At 43.3% G+C, this 21,160-nt stretch overlaps 1 protein-coding gene across 3 annotated transcripts in view; it reads right to left on the bottom strand.

Annotated features, from left to right (window-relative positions):
* GDAP2 (ganglioside induced differentiation associated protein 2) overlaps window positions 1-21,160 on the bottom strand; it is a 52,307-nt gene that overhangs the window by 13,467 nt on the left and 17,680 nt on the right. For all 3 annotated transcript variants that reach the window (XM_084757932.1, XM_084757930.1, XM_084757931.1), the window contains exons 5-10: window positions 20,992-21,080; window positions 16,858-16,934; window positions 11,812-11,971; window positions 10,450-10,609; window positions 1,946-2,022; window positions 1,040-1,116 (exon numbers count right to left, since the gene is read on the bottom strand). In XM_084757932.1, coding sequence (XP_084614058.1) covers window positions 1,040-1,116; window positions 1,946-2,022; window positions 10,450-10,609; window positions 11,812-11,971; window positions 16,858-16,934; window positions 20,992-21,080 — 640 coding nt within the window. The remainder of the gene's footprint in view (window positions 1-1,039; window positions 1,117-1,945; window positions 2,023-10,449; window positions 10,610-11,811; window positions 11,972-16,857; window positions 16,935-20,991; window positions 21,081-21,160) is intronic.

Raw genomic sequence — 21,160 nt, 5'->3', positions numbered from 1 at the left:
ATCTTAAAATTGTGTATACTTTTTTTTTATCTTTAAGTATGCTACATATACTGTGGTTAATACATACCGGTCAGTTACAACTCATTTTTCAGTTATTTTCTAGTGAAATTGATGTTTTGGACACACACACACACACACACACACACACACAAACACACTTTTATCTTTTCTTTGGCAATTTCATATACCTAAACAGTATATCATATCCACCGCCCTCATTCTGGGCACCCCGACATGCACGCTCACCCCTCATGCCCCTTTTCCCTGGTAACAGTGTACTGAGTTCAGGTGCTGCTGCTGCTAGAATGCTGACTGAGGAGCTATTAGCTCATGGGCTCAGCGACCCTGTGAGTCTCCACATTCAGCAGTTACAGGATTTACGGCTCCAGCTCCTCCGGGAGTATTTTCTTAGTATAAAGTGTCAAGGATGGAATTTCTGGGTCAATGAATACAACTTTTTATAGTTTCAATTCATCTTTCGTGACAAGACTTATTATTTACAAGTTCTTGCTAATTCTCAGGATGAGAAATGACATTTTGAGTTGCCTTTTTATATTACTAGTCAGGGTGAGCAATTTCTTGCTTTTATTTACCAGTTTGAGCTTTTTTTCTTTTTCCTTCTCTCTTAGGATAATCTACTTCTGTTCCCTGGCCCCACTGAAGGGATGGTGGAATTACACAATCTTGCTACCTTGGGTAAATTATGCCTCTGGTTTATTCTTTTCAAGTAGGTGCTCAAATGTTAATTTTTCTTTGTTTCAAAGAAGCTGAAGTCTGACTGTGCGCTTACAATGCAGGGTGCTTCTAACCAAACGCTTGCTGGACATATCATAACCAACAGAAGAGCTGTCTCTGGAGGTGTTCCAGAGCTTTCTGGTATCTCTTTCTCTTACAGAGGACAAACAAGCCCTAACTTGTTCCGACTCTGGGGGGATGCCGGTCTACCGACCCACAGTTCTGCTCACCTGTCACCAGTCACCAGTACGGTACTCTTCTTTATACACCCACCTCACTTGGAGAACAAGCATTTGTGGCTTACCTTGTCCATATCTATCAACGTCACAGGAATGTTCCTTCCAACCACCACCATGACTGTGCGGCCGCAGTTATCCACGCCTGAAAGAGGGCATGTAATCAGGACCCGGGAGCTTAGTGTGAGACCACTGACTGTCCTGTCAGATGTTTATATATTTGCCTGCATAAAACGGTTCTTGTACACACTCAAAAGATAAGAAATGAGATGTACAACCTTCTCAAATTATGTCATTAGATTTCTTTTACTGTTAGGGAAGTACTTTTTTATTTTTGTCTTCATAGTTTTGTGAGGTTTTGATCACAGTCCTGACTTTAAGGTTGTTTAAGGGTTTTAATTTAGCATAACCTATTTTTTTTGTATGTTTGTTTTTTGTTTTCTGTTTTCTTCAAGACAGGGTTTCTCTGTGTAGCCCTAACTGTCCTGGACTCACTTTGCAGACCAGGCTGGCATTGAACTCACAGAGACACCCCTGCCTCTGCCTCCCCAAGTGCTGGGATTACAAGCATGTGCCACTGTGCCTGGCTGGTCTTTTTTATAAATAAATATTTTGCTTAAGTTTACCCCAACTTTTAATAATATCAGTGACCCAGGAAAATCTAGAAGCTCTCAACGGAAAATTAACAGGCTCTTCCCGAAACAAAACCTAACAGAAAAAGTGGACTGGAGAGTACCATGAGGTTTGGTTTTGTATTGACAAAAGCACTGGGCTCTTTCGAAGCAGAAAAAAATTCTAACAAAAAGACATCCGAGACCAAAGAAAACACATATGTATCTCATGATGTGCAAAATCTATTGATATCAGCACAAAACACCGTACTCATAGAGAAAATCAGGAAAAACCCAAGTCTCTCATAGCGCAAGGAGTCAGCTCCTTCATCAGCAAGAAAAATAAGAGGTGGTTAAACTCACCTGTTTGGTATAAGGCTTTCAGAGAAGCAATATCAGACAGGTCTTCAGATCTTGCTTGGCATAACCAGCGATTATAACTAGACAAACAAAGGATACAACCATTAGCGCAAGGCTGGCAAGTTACTTCTGCAAACGGAACCGTTTTTAATTCTTTTGAACCACAAAGCACAGATGCTTCATTACAATAAAAAGAAGCCATTGCACCACGCAGAATCTTAAGCTATTAATAAATGTTATGAGGACCACAAGGGAGCCAGCAAGTCTTATTTGTCAAGTCAGACATATTTTATGATTGTTTAATGAAACTAGACTCTATACCCCACTTATTACATCATACAGACTAGTCTGGCTATGGTAAGGAGGAGGGGGCTGCAAATGATTTTAATGGTCCAGTTATTTTAGCTTTTTTTCCTTTTTTGAGAGGTGCTCATTTTACTGTATAGCCCCGGCTAACTGGCTATGTGGATTAGGCTAGCCTTAAACTTAGAGATCCACCTGCTGCTGTGTCTCCCTGCTCCTGGCTACTGGCACGAAAGGATGTGTCCCACATCCAGTTCAAGTTAATCTTAGTAGCTAATTCACCAAAGGACTCACAACTGCCTAGAACTCCAGGGGACCCAATGCTATCTTCTGGCCTGTACAGGGACTTGCATATATGTGCACATACTCATAGACACAAGACAAGCACACAAATATAAAAAAAGTATTTTTTAGGTATGTAAGATATCTATAATGTCCATGAGTTTTTATTTAAAAAAAAGTTTTCAATCCATCTAACGTTATTATTTTTTAATTTTTTATTAATTTATTCTTGTTACATCTCAATGGTTATCCCATCCCTTGTATCCTCCCATTCTTCCCTCCCTCCCATTTTCCCCTTATTCCCCTCCCCTATGACTGCTCCTGAGGGGGATTTCCTCCCCCTGTAAATGCTCATAGGGTATCAAGTCTCTTCTTGGTAACCTGCTATCCTTCCTCTGAGTGCCACCAGGTCTCTCCCTCCAGGGGACATGGTCAAAGGTGAGGCACCAGAGTACGTGAGAAAGTCATATCCCACTCTCCACTCAACTGTGGAGAATGTTCTGACCATTGGCTAGATATGGGTAGGGGTTTAAAATTTACAGCCTGTATTGTCCTTGGCTGGTGCGTTAGTTTGAGTGGGACCCCTGGGCCCAAATCTGCCTATCATAATGTTCTACTTGTAGGTTTCTAGGACCCTCTGGATCCTTCTACTTTGCTATTTTCCCACGCTTCTCTCATCTAGAGTCCCAATAAGATGTCCTCCCCTCTGTCCCAGTTTCCTGGTAAGTGAAGTCTTTCATGGGACATGCTCCTTGGGCTAGTATGCAGATATAAGTGAGTATATATCACTTGAGTCTTTCTGCTTCTGGGTTAACTCACTCATTATGATCATTTCTAGCTCAATGGCTGAGAAACACTTAAAGAAATGCTCAACCTCCTTAGTTATCAGGGAAATGCAAATCAAAACAACTCGGAGATTCCATCTTACACCCATCAGAATGGCTAAGATAAAAAATTCAAGCGACACCATATGCTGGTGAGGATGTGGAGAGAGAGGAACACTCCTTCATTGCTGATGGGAATGCAAACTAGTACAGCCACTTTGGAAATCTATCTGGTGCTATCTCAGAAAAATGGGAATAGGGCTTCCTCAAGACCCAGCTACTCCACTCTTTGGAATATACCCAGAAGATGCTCCAGCACACAACAAGAAAATTTGCTCAACCATGTTCATAGCAGCCTTATTCATAATAGCCAGAACATGGAAACAGCCTAAGTGTCCCTCAGTAGAAGAATGGATAAAGAAACTGTGGTACATATACACTATGGAATACTACTCAGCTATTAAAAACAAGGAATTCCCGAAATTTGTGGACAAATGGATTGAGCTAAAGTTACTTTTAATCCTCGGTGAAACTCTAGAATAGTATACTCTTCCATTTTTTAACTTTGGCCAGTGATTAATAATTTGAGATCATTCAGGGATAGATTTTGACAGGCAAATCCATATATGCAGATTTTTGTAGAGTTTAGAGTTTACACTTGTGATTTCTAAGATTTGAATCTATGATGTTGGTGCTGTTGGGGGCTGTGCATACCGTAAGGTGCATCTCGGGGCAGTACGCCAGGCCGTGGCATCAGGCTTCCTCTTTATCTAGTTAAGCCTCCTCCACAGCAGTGGGTGTCACTCACACCTCCTTGCTTTCCTTTCCACCACTCAAAGAACTGTTCCCAGTCCATTATTACCCACAGATAATCCCAAAGAATACGGCCCTTTGATTTCTGTGCATTATTACAATAAAGACACACAATCCTCCATCTCAATCCCGAAGGCAATGGCTAAAAAAAGGAAAATAGTGAGTCAACAGAGTTCCCAAAGCCATCACATATAAACTGTTGTGTAAAGCAAGCTGTGATGGCAGGAAAGCCGCTGGACCCAGCCACTAGGCTGCTCCTCAAGGCAGAAATACTGAGTTGGTTTCCAGAGGGTTGCAACAGACTGGGGTTGCACTGTCCCCACAAAGCTAACACAAGCCATTTTCTCCCAGTTAATCAAGTACTATCCACCTACACAGCCAACGGCTGAATGATGAAGAATATTTAAACAAAATTGCTCTTAAAAGCACGGGGCCTGCACCAGGTCCTCTGTATACTGTCATGGCTGTTAGCTTGGTGCTTTTGTGGGACTCCTAACAGTGGGAGTGGGTGTATCTCTGGCTTTTTTTTTTCTGCTCTGAGATCCCATTCCTTCTATTGGGTTGCCTGGTGCAGCCTTGAAATGATGAGGGCTCTTGCCTTGTCTTATTGCATCCTGCTTTGTCCTATTGGCTGTTGTCTCTTGGAAGCTAATCTTTTATGAAGAGAAATGGGGGGTGGGCAATGTATCTGGGAGCGAAGGAAAGTGGGAAGAGTGGAGGGAGGGCAAACTGTGGTAAGGATGTATTGTATGAGAGAATAATCTATTTTCAGTAAAAATAAAGGAGTAATTTTTTTTTGAAGTTCAAAAACTAACCTATTCAGATGCAGTCTGTAGTATGAAGGACAGTTTAACCTGGAATTACTTCCAGACCCAATGCAAATGCTAATCCTACACTCAGTTCCATCCTTCTGTGTCCTGCCTCAGCACACTCAGAATAAATGAAGTTGAACATTTTTGTGTGTGGGCAGACGCTGTAGCTGCCTTGCTTGTCTCTGCACTACCAGATGCACTGCAGCACAACAATGGCTATGCCAGCAAGGGTTTAGTAAAGACTTAGTAATTAACGGAATATGCCCTTGTGTGAGAATGAAGTGAACATCATAGGCTACTGATGGTAAGCCTAGTAAAGACCACTAACGAAAGGAAACAAAATATTTTAGTGGAAGCATCTTTCTTCTGTTTTCCAATGTCCTTTCCCCACTTCAACAAATAATCCAAAGATATTCAAAAGCTGTATTTTTTTGAGAAGTTGCTAGTTTGCTTCCTAACAACTTCTACCTTACGATACATCCAAATGACTCACAATGGACAAGACACTTAGACATATTAATGGAAGAACTATGGGTCCTGTGCATTTTCTCAAGTCTTACTAATCAAACAGCTTCTTTAGCAGACAAAGGGTAGACATCCCTTCATCCTGGGCTCTATGATCCCGGAAGAGCAGAAGTGCATCTTTCTAAACTCCCGCAATCTGAAGCTTGATCCCGGAAGAGCAGAAGTGCATCTTTCTAAACTCCCGCAATCTGAAGCTTGGGATCATCAGCCCAACAGTCATCAGCTCTAGACTCTCTGGTCTCAGGATCCCTTCATGTTCAACCACATTAGACGTAACAGAAATCTAAACGCATGTGCTTATTTAATTTAAAAGCAACAAAATGACTATCTGAATATATTTTTCTTTGCTTGGTTTTTTTTTTTTGTGGCTTATTATTTTTGTTTTCTTTAAAATATTTTATTAATTTATTCATATTACATCTCAATTGTTATCCCATCTCTTGTATCCTCCCATTCCTCCCTCCCTCCTGCGTTCCCTCTACTCCCCTCCCCTATGACTGTGACTGAGGGGGGCCTCCTTCCCCTCTATATGATCATATGGTATCAAGTCTCTTCTTGGTAGCCTGCTATCCTTCCTCTGAGTGCCACCAGGTCTCCCCATCCAGGGGACGTGGTCAAATATGGGACACCAGAGTTCGTGTAAAAGTCAGTCCCCACTCTCCACTCAACTGCGGAGATTGTCCTGTCCATTGGCTAGATCTGAGTAGGAGTTCGAAGTTTACTGCACGTATTGTCCTTGGCTGGTGCCATAGTTTGAGCAGGATCCCTGGGCCCAGATCCATCTGTCATAATGTTCTTCTTGTAGGTTTCTAGGACCCTCTGGATCCTTCTATTTCCCTATTCTCCCATGCTTTTTGCTTGGATTTTTTTTTTTTTTGAGACAGGGTTTCTCTGTAGCCTTGGCTGACCTGAAACTCCATGTGTAGACCAGGCTGGTCTTGATTGAGCTCAAGAGATCCGCCTGCCTCTGCCTCTGGAGTGCTGGGATTTAAGGTGCTCACCACCATGCCTGGCTCTGAATATAATTTTTAATGTAAAAAAAAAAAGCCAACAACTGTGCTTAGGAAGACAGGCTATCCTCTTAATCTCGTAGTTCTCTTTAATATCTCAGAGGTCCCATGTTCCAGTGCCTCAAGAACACTTCATTGAACATTGTGAGGACAAGAATAAAAAAGGACAGTAAGTCTTGGAGACACAATGGGGACACTTTGGGTACTGGGTCCCCTGGGCCACTATTTCAACAGGAGCTTGAAGGCCTTGCTGGAGGAGCTTCTGTGCCAGATGTCCTCACAGCTACAGCCACACAAAACCTTCCTTTAGCCCTTCATTCTCAGGGCTGAGCCCCACATCAGTCAGAAACAGCCAACTATGTGGATCGCTCAAATCCAGCAATGTCTCTTGGTAAGGCAATGACATCACTACCACCATTTCCACCTGCAGTCTCTCTCTCGACTTCTAGCTCTGAGCACTGCCTACGCTATGAATCCTTCTATGCTCAAATGAACCACCAAGTGTATTTTCTTTAGGTTTTCTTCTAGTAGCACTCTGAAGCATTCTATTACAGATAAGGACCTCATCATCAGTCTCACAAGGACACACAAATGGGAAGCAATCTTTCCTTTCACTATAGCTTCACTGAGTAGCTTTGTTTCCTGCTGCAGGCTTTGCTGCCACTAAGTGGTAACTGGATGTGCCCAATACCCTAATCACTCACTGTCCAGAACTTCTGCCTTAATCTACTCAGTATCTCCGAAAGATGCGGCTCATTCAAATTTTCAGGAGCATCTTATTTATGTCTGCATCCAGGACATGCTCATATAGTGTATGGACCTAATGCCTAGCACACTTGACTCTCCAGACCAAGGCCTTCCACCAGGAAAGGGTACTGTTTTACATGCTGGATACACATTCTTTCCCAGAACTACTCCTTTTCTGGGGGGCAACTTAGCCGAAAATGCAGGCTTAGCACATACATGCTCAGTTTAATATTGACCTGAACTAGCAGTTAATACATGAAACAAACCAACTCCTGTAGGAAAAAATGTGATAAGCATCCAGGTTGGAGAAGAAAGTAAAAGGTTACTGGACATGAGGGGCGGCAGAGGAGAACGAGAAAGAGCATGCATGGCCCATGCGCAGAGGTCAAGAGAGCAATCTGAGGAAGTCCTCCCCTCCTACCATGTGGGACCCTGGCATCAACCTCAGTCAGGCATAGCAGCGAGCACCATAAGCCACTGAGCCATATTTAAAGTGAATAAGTGATCCTGCTGTCTCAAGAAAAATAACCAGCAAGGCAAACTTTATACAGCCAATGGTAAAATCTGAGACCAATACATATATTCTATACACTTAATTGTCGAAAGTCTGTATTTTCTTGACATCTTTTATTTATTTATTTTAAAAACAGGGTCTCATTATGTAGTCTGGCTGGACTGACACTCAAAGAGATTCATCTGCCTCCTGACTGTTAATGGCGAATGCCACCATGCCATGCTGGAATTGACACATTTTGATACTGTATAGTGAAATGTGTGATACAGTTATCTCAGGGAATCTCTACTTTCCAAAAGCTTGGGCATCACATCATAAAGCCACCCTCACAGTGCACAAGAAGCCAATGTATTTTAATTTAATTATTAGTTTTTTAGGCTTTTTCTTTCTTTCTTTTTTTTTTTAAAGATTTTTCTATTATTTTTATTTTTTATTTAATCAGTTTATTCAGATTACAACTCAATTGTTAGCCCATCACTTGTATCCTCCCATTCCTCCCTCCCTCCCGTTTTCACCCTATTCCCCTCCCCAGGTCTATGACCGAGGGGGACCTCCTCCCCCACTATATGGTCACGGATGTGAGGCTAGAGGTAGGACAAGAGAGTCGAGGGATGAGTTTGTTCCCTAGGAACGCACATGGCAGAAGTAGAGAATTCCTGCAAGTTATCCTCTGATCTCTGCATGATGTGGTGGGTGGGCAACACACACACACACACACACACACACACACACACACACACACACACTCGTGAACACATGTATAAATACAGAAAATCATCACTAGTATGGTTCGAGATCCCATATTACAACTAAACTAAGAAAGTATCATTTATCAAATTCTATGCAGTGCACAGAAATTATCTGATTCCTTGAAAGTCTTTAAAAGTGCTCCTCTGCTTTCCGATTTTATACATGAGTAAAGTCATAGTTCCTTCATATAATTGTCCAAAACAACTTATTACAACAGTTTGAATGATGCTATCAGATTCCAGCCATCTTCATTTAAATCACTTGACCATTTTGCAAGATCTTTAAAAATACAAAAGACAAAATTGGTTACCTTTTGAAAAGGATATGAGTGTTTACTTGTAAATAAATTCATAATTTTTGATATGGTAAGTATTGATAGATATAACCCATGTGGACATAAGACCTTTGGGATCTTCAACCGTTTATAAGAGTGCAAGGGGGATTTGAGAACCATGAACAACCCACAAAACATAACTTGAACATTTTAAAACGCACACACAGAGTCAGATCACTGTGGTGTGACAAAGGAGCCCAGGCACTGTATTTAAAGAAAAGTGTTTGCCAGATGACACTCCACAGGACCAAGGTTAGCCACCAGTGAGCCTGCTAGTTGGTTCATCTTTGGAAAACTTGTTCACTGGCTCCCCCTAGTGGTAAATTTTCTTTTTCACCCCCAAATAAAATCAGAGTAAAGTGAAGACCTGGGACTAAGAAGCATAACATTTAATTCTGGCTGGAGGAGAGGGATCCATTTTCCTCAGCGGTGTCACCATGGATAAGCTGCGCAGGGTCCAGTAAATACCTCCCTCCCAAGCTCATGGAGACAACTCTACATCCATACTCAGCAGGCTACAAACAACCAGAACAAGGCGCGGAAGAGGAGGAAGGGCTTAGGGGGAAGTAGTGCAAGTCACAAGTGCAGGAGGAGATGAGAGACAGGAACAAGAGGTGAAAATGAGAAATATATCATACAAAACTCTCAAAGAAGGAAAAAAGTATAAAAGTTATGTTTGACAGGGGCCCCTCAGATCGGGTAATCCAACTCCCATTCTATGAGTGGAGACTGAGTGAGACTGTGCCATATGAAATAGTATATGCTGTGTCAGGGTGTGAAAAAGCAAAACAGGGGAGGCAGGTAACATAGATCCAACAGATAAGGTGTTTGCTTTTCAGCTGAAACCTGGAGAATGGACAGGATTGAAGGGGAGAAGATCCTACTCAAAATGAATGGGAGGGGCCAAAGCTCAGCATCCAGGCTAGCTCAGCAGCCGGGCTAGCTTAGCTCAGACCTGAAGCAAGCTGCAGCGACTTGCGCTGTGGAGCTTGCTGAGTCCTAGGAGCTGCTCTACATTCCCTGCAATCATCTGATGCTCACAGCCCGTGAGACTCGATCCTGTACCAGCCCTATGAGGGAAGGGAGAGCCACGTACAGTTTGCCTTATTCTTTAAATACCTGAAAGCAGCCAGCTTTACTACTAATCTTTGGAAAACACAAAGTACAAAAGCTCCATCTATGATTTCAGAAGGATTCATTCAGAATTGCTTTAGTATTGGAAACACTTGGAGCAAACAGCATAGAGTGCCTCAGGTTAAGTGGAGAGATAAAAAATCTTCTGCTGAAGAACTCTAACAGCGCCAGTGAGAGATGCAGAGCAGAGGCCGCGTTTGTGGAGTTCACCCTCCCACGGAGGCATGGCAACCAGAGTCCGCAGTGAGGCAAGGACTCTGTAAGCAGACATTAGCTAATGGCTGTCTTCCCCACACTGTCCGACTCAGCTGTCAGCTCTGGGTCTACAGAACAGGGACAGGACTCGGATGTCAGGAAAGCGAAGCAAAGGGAACTGTGTGTGCAGAGGAGCACGCAGAGGGTGCCAGCCCCTCTCCTAACCCCACACTAGCCGCCCGAGCAGGAGCAGGCCGGCCTTACTTTCTTTGGCGCTGCTTCTGCAGGGCAGCTTCAGACAGCTGTCCCTGGAGGGTCAGTCTCCGCTGCTTGTCAATGTCCCCTTCCATTCGAGCAAAAGCATGAGAGCCGATGAAAGACAGGTCCATGCCCAGGCCGTCCTCCTCATCCTCTTCTTCATTGTCTGCAACAAAAAAAAAGTGACATTAGCGGACAGCAACACCAACTGTGAGTGCTGCAGGAGGAAGGACTGTGAGGTAAGGACAACAGAACAAAGCAAAATAATAATAATAATAATAATAATAATAATAATAATAATAATAATAATAATAATAATAATAATAATAAAATACTCAAACCCAGGGTTAAGATTCTGACTCTGAAATAATTTAGAAACCTGAAGTCCTGAAACCATGAGAGAAAAGTAACTAACATATTCTCTAAGCTGACTCCACCATCAGGCCCAGCACTGTGTGTGCAGCCTGTCTCCATGCAAGGAGCTTAGATCTTATGAGAGTGAGGACTGACAGGAACATCTTATAGAACTCCATTCAACTGAGCATGTTGCTGTGTCTGCCTTTGAGACCCCAATACAGGGCCCACATCTTTGTAGCTTTTTATCAGTACCCTAGCTTCCTGAAGAGGGAAATAAGGCAGGCAAACACTGAGCCATTGAACACTGCTGGCATGGAAATCACTATAGAAGTTCCGCAAAAAAACTAAAAATAGAATTACCACTGACTCAACTATACCATTCCTGAAGATAAACCCCAAAGAACTGGTAAGCATGCCACAGGGACACTTCTTCATTTGTTTATTACTGCGCCATTCACAACAGTCTAGATATGGGATTAGCCTAGATATAAATAAGAGATGAACAGACAAAGTATGATACACACATATTACACACCAGAGTTTTATTCAGCCATAAAAAATGAGGAACTTGTGATCTGCAGGAACATGGACAAAACTGGAGATGGTTATGTTAAGCAAAATAAGCCAGGTGCTGGGAGACACACATCACATGGGTCTCCTCATGAGGAACCTAGCTTTTATTCAGAGGTAACATCTGTATAAGCCAGGTGCTGGGAGACACACATCACATGGGTCTCCTCATGAGGAACCTAGCTTTTATTCAGAGGTAACATTTGTATAAGCCACGTGCTGGGAGACACACATCACATGGGTCTCCTCATGAGGAACCTAGCTTTTATACAGAGGTAACATCTGTGTAAGTGTGGGGGGGAGTGAGTACTCCGAGAGAAGGGACCAGCAGGAGAAAACATGAGAGAAGAGTCAGGCATGACTATGACAAGGAAATGCCATGTCTGTATGAAAATGTCGTAGGAAACCATTACTTGCATGCTGTAGCATCCCAGCACTCACCCTCCGAAGCACCAGGTTTCTCACTGATTCTAATCTGCCGCTCAGGCACCACAGGCTCCCCTTCCGCGTTTCCAATGTCTGCAGGTAAGTGTGGCAATGACTGGCTCTCCTCCCTTAACGACCTTGGGAAGTACAGAGGTAGCAGCTTTTGGTAAGTGGCCTGTGTCAGAAAAGTAAGGCACTCTGTGAAAAACGGAGTTTGGAAGGCAGCCTGAGCGGTGATGACTGTGGTCCACATGCTGTGAAGACAGACTGCAGAAGACAGGCCTCACCACTCCCGTGCTCAGAACGCAAGCTGTCTGAGAGCCTCTCTCGCTCTTACATTCCACAGCAAGAACTGACCCTCTCGTCAAGCCAAAGGCAGTGTCCACTTTGGTTCAGGTCACCAGTCAGGAATGTGTAAGTCCGCCGGGCCTGGCAGCACTCCCACCCTTGTTTGCTAGACTCCCAGTGGCACAAATGCTATATGCTAAAGCTAGTGTCCTAGTCTATTTCACTCAGGGTTAGTTTTAGGCCTTTTTTGGGGGAAAGGGGTGTGTTTCGAGATAGAGTCTCTCTGTGTAACTGCCCTGGCTGTCCTGGAATTCACTTGTAGACCAGGCTGGGCTTGAACTCACAGAGATCTGCCTGCCTCTGCCTCTCAAGTGCTGGGACTAAAGGTGTGCACCACCACTGCCTGGCTAGTTTTTCAACGTTTTTGTTTTTGTTTTGGTTTTATGAAAAAACATTTCCAACTATTTTCTGAAAGACTGATAGTTTTTACTCACTCTTAGAAATTAAAAAAAGATAAAATTTACTTAGAAAAAGATATAAGGATCCCATGAGATGCTTCATAAACAAGTCCCCCCTCTCCCCGAGTTTGATGACCTGAGTTTGATCCCTGTGATCTCCATGGAGGAAGAGGAGAACTGACTCCTGAAGGCCATTTCCACAGGCACACTGCCCCACTCTCCTCCAAAATAAAGTGGACCTGGGATCCAGGTTCTCCCAGCATCCCTCAGTCCCTACCTGTTAATGGGAAGTAGCTAGCATGCCCCGCCCTCTACCCAGAACTTTCCAGTCCAGGAACAGGATGGGGGGGTTCCCTCCCCTAGAAGCTCATCACTAATATAATAAAGACTTTTTGGTTCTGTGCGCTCTCTTTCTGCATTGATTCTCCTCCACTCTCTTTCTCTGTTTTTCCCCTTTTCTGTGTCCCCCCCCCGCCCCGTGTGTGCGCGTGTGCATGTGTGTGGGGTATGTGTGTCTGTGTCTGTCTGTCTGTCTGTCTGTATGTATGTATATGCTTTTTCTCTCTGTCCCCCTCTCTCCCCACATTTTCTATTTCCTCCTACATGGTGGCTTCCCTGGCCCAGTTCCTTGGGATCTGTGAACCTGCCGGAAGCTGTGCCCAAATGAACTTGCATTTATAAACTCTAATCTGACTTGAACTGGATTATTTTGTTGGGTGGAAAAATGCTTATCAAAACCCATCACTTTGTAAGCTAACTTATAAATTAATAAAGTAACTACAATGTGCTAAAATAAAAAACAGAGTAGGGTGTTCTCTATCTTATGATTTCCGCGTGTGCAGCCCCTGTGTTCATTTACAGCTCATTTACAGTGAAGGTGCTCTGTGCTGGAAGTCTACATGTTTGTTGAGACGTTCTGCCTCTTTGGTACCCTAGGCATCACTGCATCATTACTCAGCATCACACATCCACTACTCCAAACTACAGGGGCTCAAGATATGGTAAGAGGTTATGGGCACGTGTTGCTATAACAGAGGACTCAGGTTCCGTTCTCAGCTCCACACTGGGTAGCTCACAACTGTCTCTAACTCTAGATCTAGGAGATCTAACACCTTCTTCTAGCCTCCATGGGCACCGACACTTGAATGCACATACATGCACATAAATATAAAGTGAGTAAATCTTTAAAAGGACTAAAAGAATGACAACACAAAAGTGATGGAATTGAGTATCTCAGTTAATTAAATCATTCAAGAAATCAATATTATACACAGAATTCTAGCATTCCCTTAAAAGAAGTCTGGAGACATCATATTAGTATCTTAAAACAAAAACAAAACAAGAAAACAGATAGGCTGGGCATGGTGGTGTACATCTTTAATCCTTGTACTTGGGAGGTAGAGACAGACAATTCTGTGAGTCTGAGGCTAGCTTAATCCACATAGTGAGTTCTAGGCTAATCAAGGCTACATAAAAACCCTTCCTCAAAAAACAGAAACAAACAAATGGACACAGATAGGGTCAGCACCAGGCTCCATATGTCAAAGTGCATGCTGTGTAAACTTGGCAATCAGAGACCAATCTGTAAAAACAGGAGGTGGAAGGAGAACACCATTCCACAAAGCTGTCTCGCTTTTGTCCACACAGTGTTGTGGGGCCAGAAAGCTGAATGACCAGGGAGCTGGGCCAGACTAATAGTAAGGACATGCTCAAAGGCCCAAAACCTCATTCTGAGACCAGCAGGCGTAGGGCTGCTTCCTCCCTGCTCTGGCCCTGCATGCCCCAGTGCATGTATCCTTGCAACCCCCACCTCTGCCACCCTTGAGTTGCGTAGCCTGGTGGCCTCCCCCAGGTTTACATGGCCCTTGTTTCCCACCAATAAAGAAAGCTGTTTCACTGAAAACCATCTCTGGGGAAGGATTCTCCCCATCACTCCCTTCAGTTCAGCCTGGTGCACAACAGCGCCAGGATAGACTGAGGGGAAAAGCAGACTCAGGGCAGGGGTGTCATGGCACTGAGCACAGGCGTACGTATACACACATACTCACATACACTAAGATTTCTGAAGAATCGTATACCATAAAACTAAACTGTTGAAAATTCAGAATTCAGTGATTGTTAGGAAGCTCTTAAAGTTGTCCAATCACCACTGTCAAATGTCAGAACACTGACATCACCCCATACTACTGTAAAATAAACTTTTATTTGCCTGTCTTGGAGGATTACTACCTATATCTACTAACCTAGTTCTGGAAGCTTCTGGCTTCTATACAATCTAACCCAGGCCTAGAATGTTTTCAGCCTCTGAGACTTACTGTTTAATAAGCTTACTCTTTCTTCTTCTTTCTGAGCTCTGGGCTGGCTCTTCAACTCAGCTGTTCTGCCTCAAACTCCTCTCCTAGCTGCCTTATTTAACTTATTTAATTTGGCTTCTCTCTTGGTACCTGAATTGCTCTGCTTGACCTCAAACTAACTTCAGTAATCTGCTCTAATCTTCTGGCTCCTAATTCTCTGGCAAATTCGGTCTTCACCTGAATCTAGCTTGTTCTCTCTCTGCATATCTCTCTCTGCATATCTCTCTCTCTCTCTCTCTCTCTCTCTCTCTCTCTCTCTCTCTCTCTCTCTCTCTGCCTCTCTCTCCTCTGCCCCTTAAACCCTTAAGTAGCTTCTTTTTCCTCTCTCTTCTTATGAGAATTGGGCATATCTTATTCTGTCAAATCTTTGGTTCATTACTTTCTTTTTCTGCCAATTAGACATCACTTTCAAACACGGTGCCTCTTTCTACAAATTGACTTTACTTTCATTGCTTGGGATTAAAGGCATATACCGCCACACCTGAGCTAGGCTTTTCTTTATCTGAAACTTGTTCTATTCTAGGCTGGCCTTGAACTCAGATCCGCTTGTCTGTCTCCTGGAATAAAGGCGTGTCTGTACTCCAGACAGTCACACAGACCTAGAAGGTCTTTGGATATGCTCTCTTGTCAGAGCAGCCATGTTCTGAATTAACATTCCTCTACAACAAACTCATCAGCAATCTTTCCCCTAAGCTCCTATTTCCAAATCCTGAGCTATCAAGTGTTCCATCTCAACAGTTGTGATGATTTTTTGTATCTCTGTGGCTTTCTATTATCTGGTTTGTTTCAGTTAGCACAGTGTTGTCAAGGTTCACCTTGTAACAAGTACCCACGCTTCACTCCTCCAAGGCTGGGAACTAGTCTTTGTACACTCCACATTTGCTCATCCAGTCAGCTGTGGACTATTTTCTACTCTTGGGCTATGATAAACAATACATTAAAATATGTTCTGTATATACTTAAGAAGCTGCCACATTATACTGTCAGTTCTTACGTAGCTGGCAGACAGCTTTGTGAGTGTGAAATGGTACCTCACTGTGCTTTTGGCTTGCGTTTCTGTAATGGGCAAAGTTGTGAAGTTTCTTTATACTGGTCATTTGTATATCACTTCTTAAGAAATGAGTATTAACTATGCTTTTTAATTTAAATTGTATTTCATGGTTTTTCGTCTTAAAACCCTTACTAGCTAGGAAACACTGCCATGCTCAGGATCACCTGACTGCTTAAATCAGTATCAATTTACTCGGGAATAGCTCTTGTCTGTGAAAACCAACCACTCCTCCTCCCAGTCCTCCAGTTGCCTATTTTAGCCAAGCGCCGAGAAGCTAAGTGACTGCTCAAAGACACAAACAGAAATATCAGAAGCTGAGCATGAAACAGTACTCTCACGCTAAGGAAGCCAGTGAGATAAAAACAAAGACCTGACTTTCTAAATGGCCCAAGTTTAATGAAAAGCCACTACATGCAAAAAACCATAAACCCACCAACCTGGTGCCATAGGCTTGGCTGCCACCTGCACGCAGTCAGGCACATGGCCAAGCTTCACCAGCAAAGCAATGATTTTTCCAGCTGTGTTGCCAAAACCTAGAAACCCAGCACTCAGGCTACAAGGCGCCACCCCGGTGTTAGCACAGGCAGCAGGCGGGCTTCCCACCTGTGCCACTTCCCTTATGAAGACAACAGCTGAGCAGTGATGCTGAACCAAACGCTCCTTCTTAGACGGGAGGTACATGCCTGTGATTGAGGACAAGGCAGCCAGGACAGCTTAGTTGCCATGGCGAAACAGTCTGGCTTCCTTCTACTCTGTGCCTTAGTTGCCGTAATTCTTCAATGAGTGAGCGTAAGTCCCAGCGCCACAGGTTTATTTAAACCATTAGTTCTGTCTGCTTCAGACTCTGTGAGCAGATGCTGACTACAAGTAGAACTGAGACTCAAACTAAGCAAAATAATTAGTAAAATACCTCTTCGAGTTCAGAGACAGCAAATACTACTTTTTCAATGGTTTCCCCATGGATCTCTAGGAACCGCCTCACAGTGCCTAAGGGAGAGAATGGGAAAATAACTCAGTGTTAAAACCAAGCGCTTTAATTCTGTGCTGGGCTACCCTTCAGTTCCTCAGCCACTGCTCAGTTACTCGCCATCAGAAAAGCCTGCCCCCGCCCCCAGCCTGGCCTGCTTCCCTGCAGAGCAACTGTAGCACACGTTTCAGAGTCCCTTCGTGGCATGCTCTCTCTGCTCTCAGCCCTCCACTGGCCCTCAGGTGCCGTGGTAGGAGCTTTATTGCACTTGCTGCCCTAGTTCCAGTGTCTGTGACAGCAGCTGGCTACAGAGGATGCTGATGCAAGACCACTCTCCCTTACCCAGCATGCACTTTAATTTCCCTGAGGCTTCCCTGTGGTCAGAATGGCAGAGCACAAACGAGAAGCACAGTGCCTTTCTCTTCACATACTCAGCGCACTGGATGTCCCACTCAGCCTGTTCCCACTCACAAAACCGAAGCTGAGTTGCCTTTTAAAAATCTCTATCCCATCCAGATTTTTCTCTATCAAGACCCAAAAGCCCAGCCTTAAATACCCCTGGGTCCTTTATTCTGCTGCCTTCTAAAAATGCTCATAATTTTGTTTTCATGGTGCACATATTCTTCATAGCTCACTAATTAGTTAATTAAATTTAACTTCAAATGCTGATGACTCCCAAACTGTAGAATCCTTCCAAACTAAAGAACTGAGCTTCTTAGTGCTTATCAGTGTATTTACCTAGATAACCACAGATGCCTCAAATTCAGTGAGTCTAACTTCCATCTTCTTCCTCGTATTCCCTACCCCAGTTCCATACCAATAGCTAATCTGCCATTCAAACCAGAATCCTTGATCTACTTTAAAAAATATTTATTTTGTGCACATGATCATGTGCCTGCATGGATGCACACCTACCACCTGTGTGCCTGGTACCCACGAGGCCAGAATGGGTGTGGGATCCCCTGAAACTGGTTACAGATGGTGTGAGCTGCCTTGTGGGTGCTAGGAACTGAATCCAGGTCCTCCTCAAAAGCAGCACATGCCTTCAACCTCTGAGCCATCTCTTCAGCCTCATGTCTTTTCCTTAAAACCCTTATGTACTCACTGTGTGTATGCGTCATCGTGGTGTGTATACACAGTGCAGAGGACAACTTGTAGAGGTGAGCTCTGTCTCTCTACCATGGGGCTCCAGGATTGAGCTCAGGCCATCAGGCTTTGCAGAAGCATCTTGCTGAGCAACCTCACTGGCCCTGGAATTTCCTTTGGCATTCCCTTTATTTTTCCTTCAGTCCACACTGTCAAGTGGTTTCCATGCAGGATCCTTTAGTTCTGCTGTTAACATTTCAACTGTCCATCCCTCTTTCTTTCAGCTGCTTCCCAGCTCTTAATGCACTCAAACATTTTAGCTGGTTTCTGTTTCTTTCATTTCCAAAGCTGCCACTTTTGCAGCCTGGGTAATCTTACAGTACCTTCCTTAGGAAACCCTTGTAATAGGCTGTGCCATTTATAAGTGAAGTTTCAAAGTTCCTACATGACTTGCCATACTGTATCAACTAACCACCTCATAAGTCCTGTTTCCAACTGCTCCCCCCCCCCACGTCCTCCACTGTCCTCCACTATCTGGTGGGGGGGGGGGGCAGAGCTCTAACCAGAATACACTGTGCCTCCACTCTCTTGTTTTTCAAGGTCTGGTCATAAGCTATCTTTGTGTAGAACTCTATCCCTCCCTGTGCTCCTATATCAGAATCTCCTGCATCTACCTTGGCTCAAGTTTGACTTAGGGGTTTTCAGGTTTCCATTAGGTTTAATGAGCTATAGTTTGATGGTAAACTGGGACGCCTTTGTGACCCTTTGAGCATCTTTCTATCTGTAAACTTTTTACAGCTACACTGGTGATCTACTTAAGGCCATGTACATTTTATATTAATAGTACATTAACTGAAGTCAAGCAGAAATGGCAATATGACATGCTCAAAAGTAACTGATAACTAGGTTAATAACTCTTGGCCTGCCCAAGACTCTCGGGTATCCTGTTGAGAGGAGGATAACTCTGCTACTCTAGGTGTAAATCTATTTTCCCCTCTCCTTCTGCTCTGCTTTCAACCTTTTCCTTAGCACAGCTTCCTAAAAGCAATTTTCTTTTATACTATTTACATTACATAAAATGTTGACACTTATATGTAATTTTTCCTTAGCATGTTTCCTATGGAAGGCAATGCCAAATAGTAATCAAGTCAAATTCTCTCAATGGTGCTTATTTAGAAAGAGAATTCTACCATGAAGAGGAACAAGATTGACCTCATGACTCAAGACTCTCAGCACTGCCAGCCTACTGTTCCCTCTAGTCGTAGCGGAGTACTCTTCCTGGCAGCCAAACAGGATGTCTCATGCTTTACATTTATGAAGGTGCTTTAACTAGTGAAAGTGATGTCCAAGATATTAACACCTCCAATCTGGAATTGTGGGAGGTAAGAACAAAGCTTCTCGCCTCACTGCTGTATGCTCTGTACAGGGCGGAGTACAGCAGAGCAGCAACTCAAATTCTTGTTGAGTAAATAACATCATAACTGTACTTCAGTGTTGGTGTTTATGATTTTTCAAAGACTTTAATTGCACATGAAATTAGGAAAAATGATACTATAAAAAGTCTTGATATACTACTGGTCAGGAAGATATTAGGTTGTTGTATAAAATGTTTTGCTAATAGTTCAATAAGCAAGAAAGGTGTTGATTTAGAAGACGTATTACGTCAATGGACTCATTTTTGGCATGCATGCATTATAAATGTGTACAAGGCCTTCACTATTTTCACATTTCGGAAGTACACTATTGTCTCTGTACTTCTTTGTTACGCGTAAGATACTCTACATTTTACTGCATTAGCGACCTGGGTGAAGCGGCCCTTGTACAACTTGACTAGCTCACTTTTAAGAGCTGCTTGCTTCCTTCCTGCCAATCACACTCCTAGAAGTAATCTTCCCACTGCTGCTCTTTATCTGCTATTGTAAGTTACTCTTAAAATGGGGGGCGGGGGGTGGAGTGGGCTGAGCTATTACTATGCAGTAAATCAACATGTTGGACCATTTACCCAGAACAATGCACATAAGGAATTCACATACTAGTACTTAAGGAAGGTGTGCGGGTGCTGTGTGGTGCTCCTAGTGATGAGACCCTCATTAAAATACAGTACCATCTCAAAGGAAGCCAAGTCCCTCCCTCATAGCATGCCTAGAAGTTGCCACCTGCAGTTACAATTCTTACCTATCACCTTTTCAAGGATCTGCAAAGTTCTTCGTGTTTTAAAGTCTGTGTTTCTGAGCACTGTTTTGGATGAGGGCCCACAGCATTCTTTCGATGGATGCACAATGTAGATTACGATGCCCCAACCCTGAGAAGAACCCTTGCTCAAAAAACATATCACAGCATAGGGGCATTGTGAGAGCCCTTCAGGTGTCTGAGGAAGGGCATCAGATCTGCAGAAAGCAGACCACTGATGTTTCAAGTAACTTGTCCTTGTTGGTCAATGACCTTGTGAGCTGTGACCTACTGAGGTCATGAAGTCTCAAGATGAATACGAGTTCTTATTTCTGGGAGCTGAATGCAGAGACTCATACATCCTCAGCACATGCTCTCCACTGACCTTTGCCCTCAGCCCAACACTACTTTTATACCATATACAACACTGAGAGTCATTTTGGACTCAGTAATGTTTTAAATCTAAACACACAGTTTCATATTCAAAGGACACTTGTAAAAGGTGCTGTTTAAATAGAAAAATGCTATGAATTTGTCTTTGTTACATTTCTACACACTTTAAGATTTTTTTTTTTTTTGATTCAAATATTCGTTGTATTGGTCAGAATTTCTAGTCTGGTATCATTTCAAATTTAATGAGCAAGTCCTGTAAGCCTTTACACACAGGTATAAATTAAGCCATTCTAAGAAATTCCACTGGCAACTCTGTAACCTAGCAGCACAAAGTCTCCCATAACGTCATGATGTTCTTGGCTACAACTTTACCTAGTAATAAAAATGTTAAGAACTTGCTATGTGTGTGGCTCCTCCAACGTTACTTACGGAGTGCAATGTGTGTGGCGTCCTCCAGAGGATAGCCTCGCTTCGCAGAGCTGATGACACAGAAGCCAACAGAAGACATGGACTGCTCTCTGCAAGCAGACAGAAAGGCCAGGAGTTGAACTAAAACAATTCTCTACACACATAATCCACAAGTAATCTCAAAATGCAG

The sequence above is a fragment of the Acomys minous genome, assembly GCF_964271855.1.
Source record: "Acomys minous genome assembly, chromosome: 14".
In the NCBI taxonomy this organism is placed as follows: domain Eukaryota; kingdom Metazoa; phylum Chordata; class Mammalia; order Rodentia; family Muridae; genus Acomys; species Acomys minous.
This window is presented reverse-complemented; position numbering and strand designations above follow the sequence as displayed.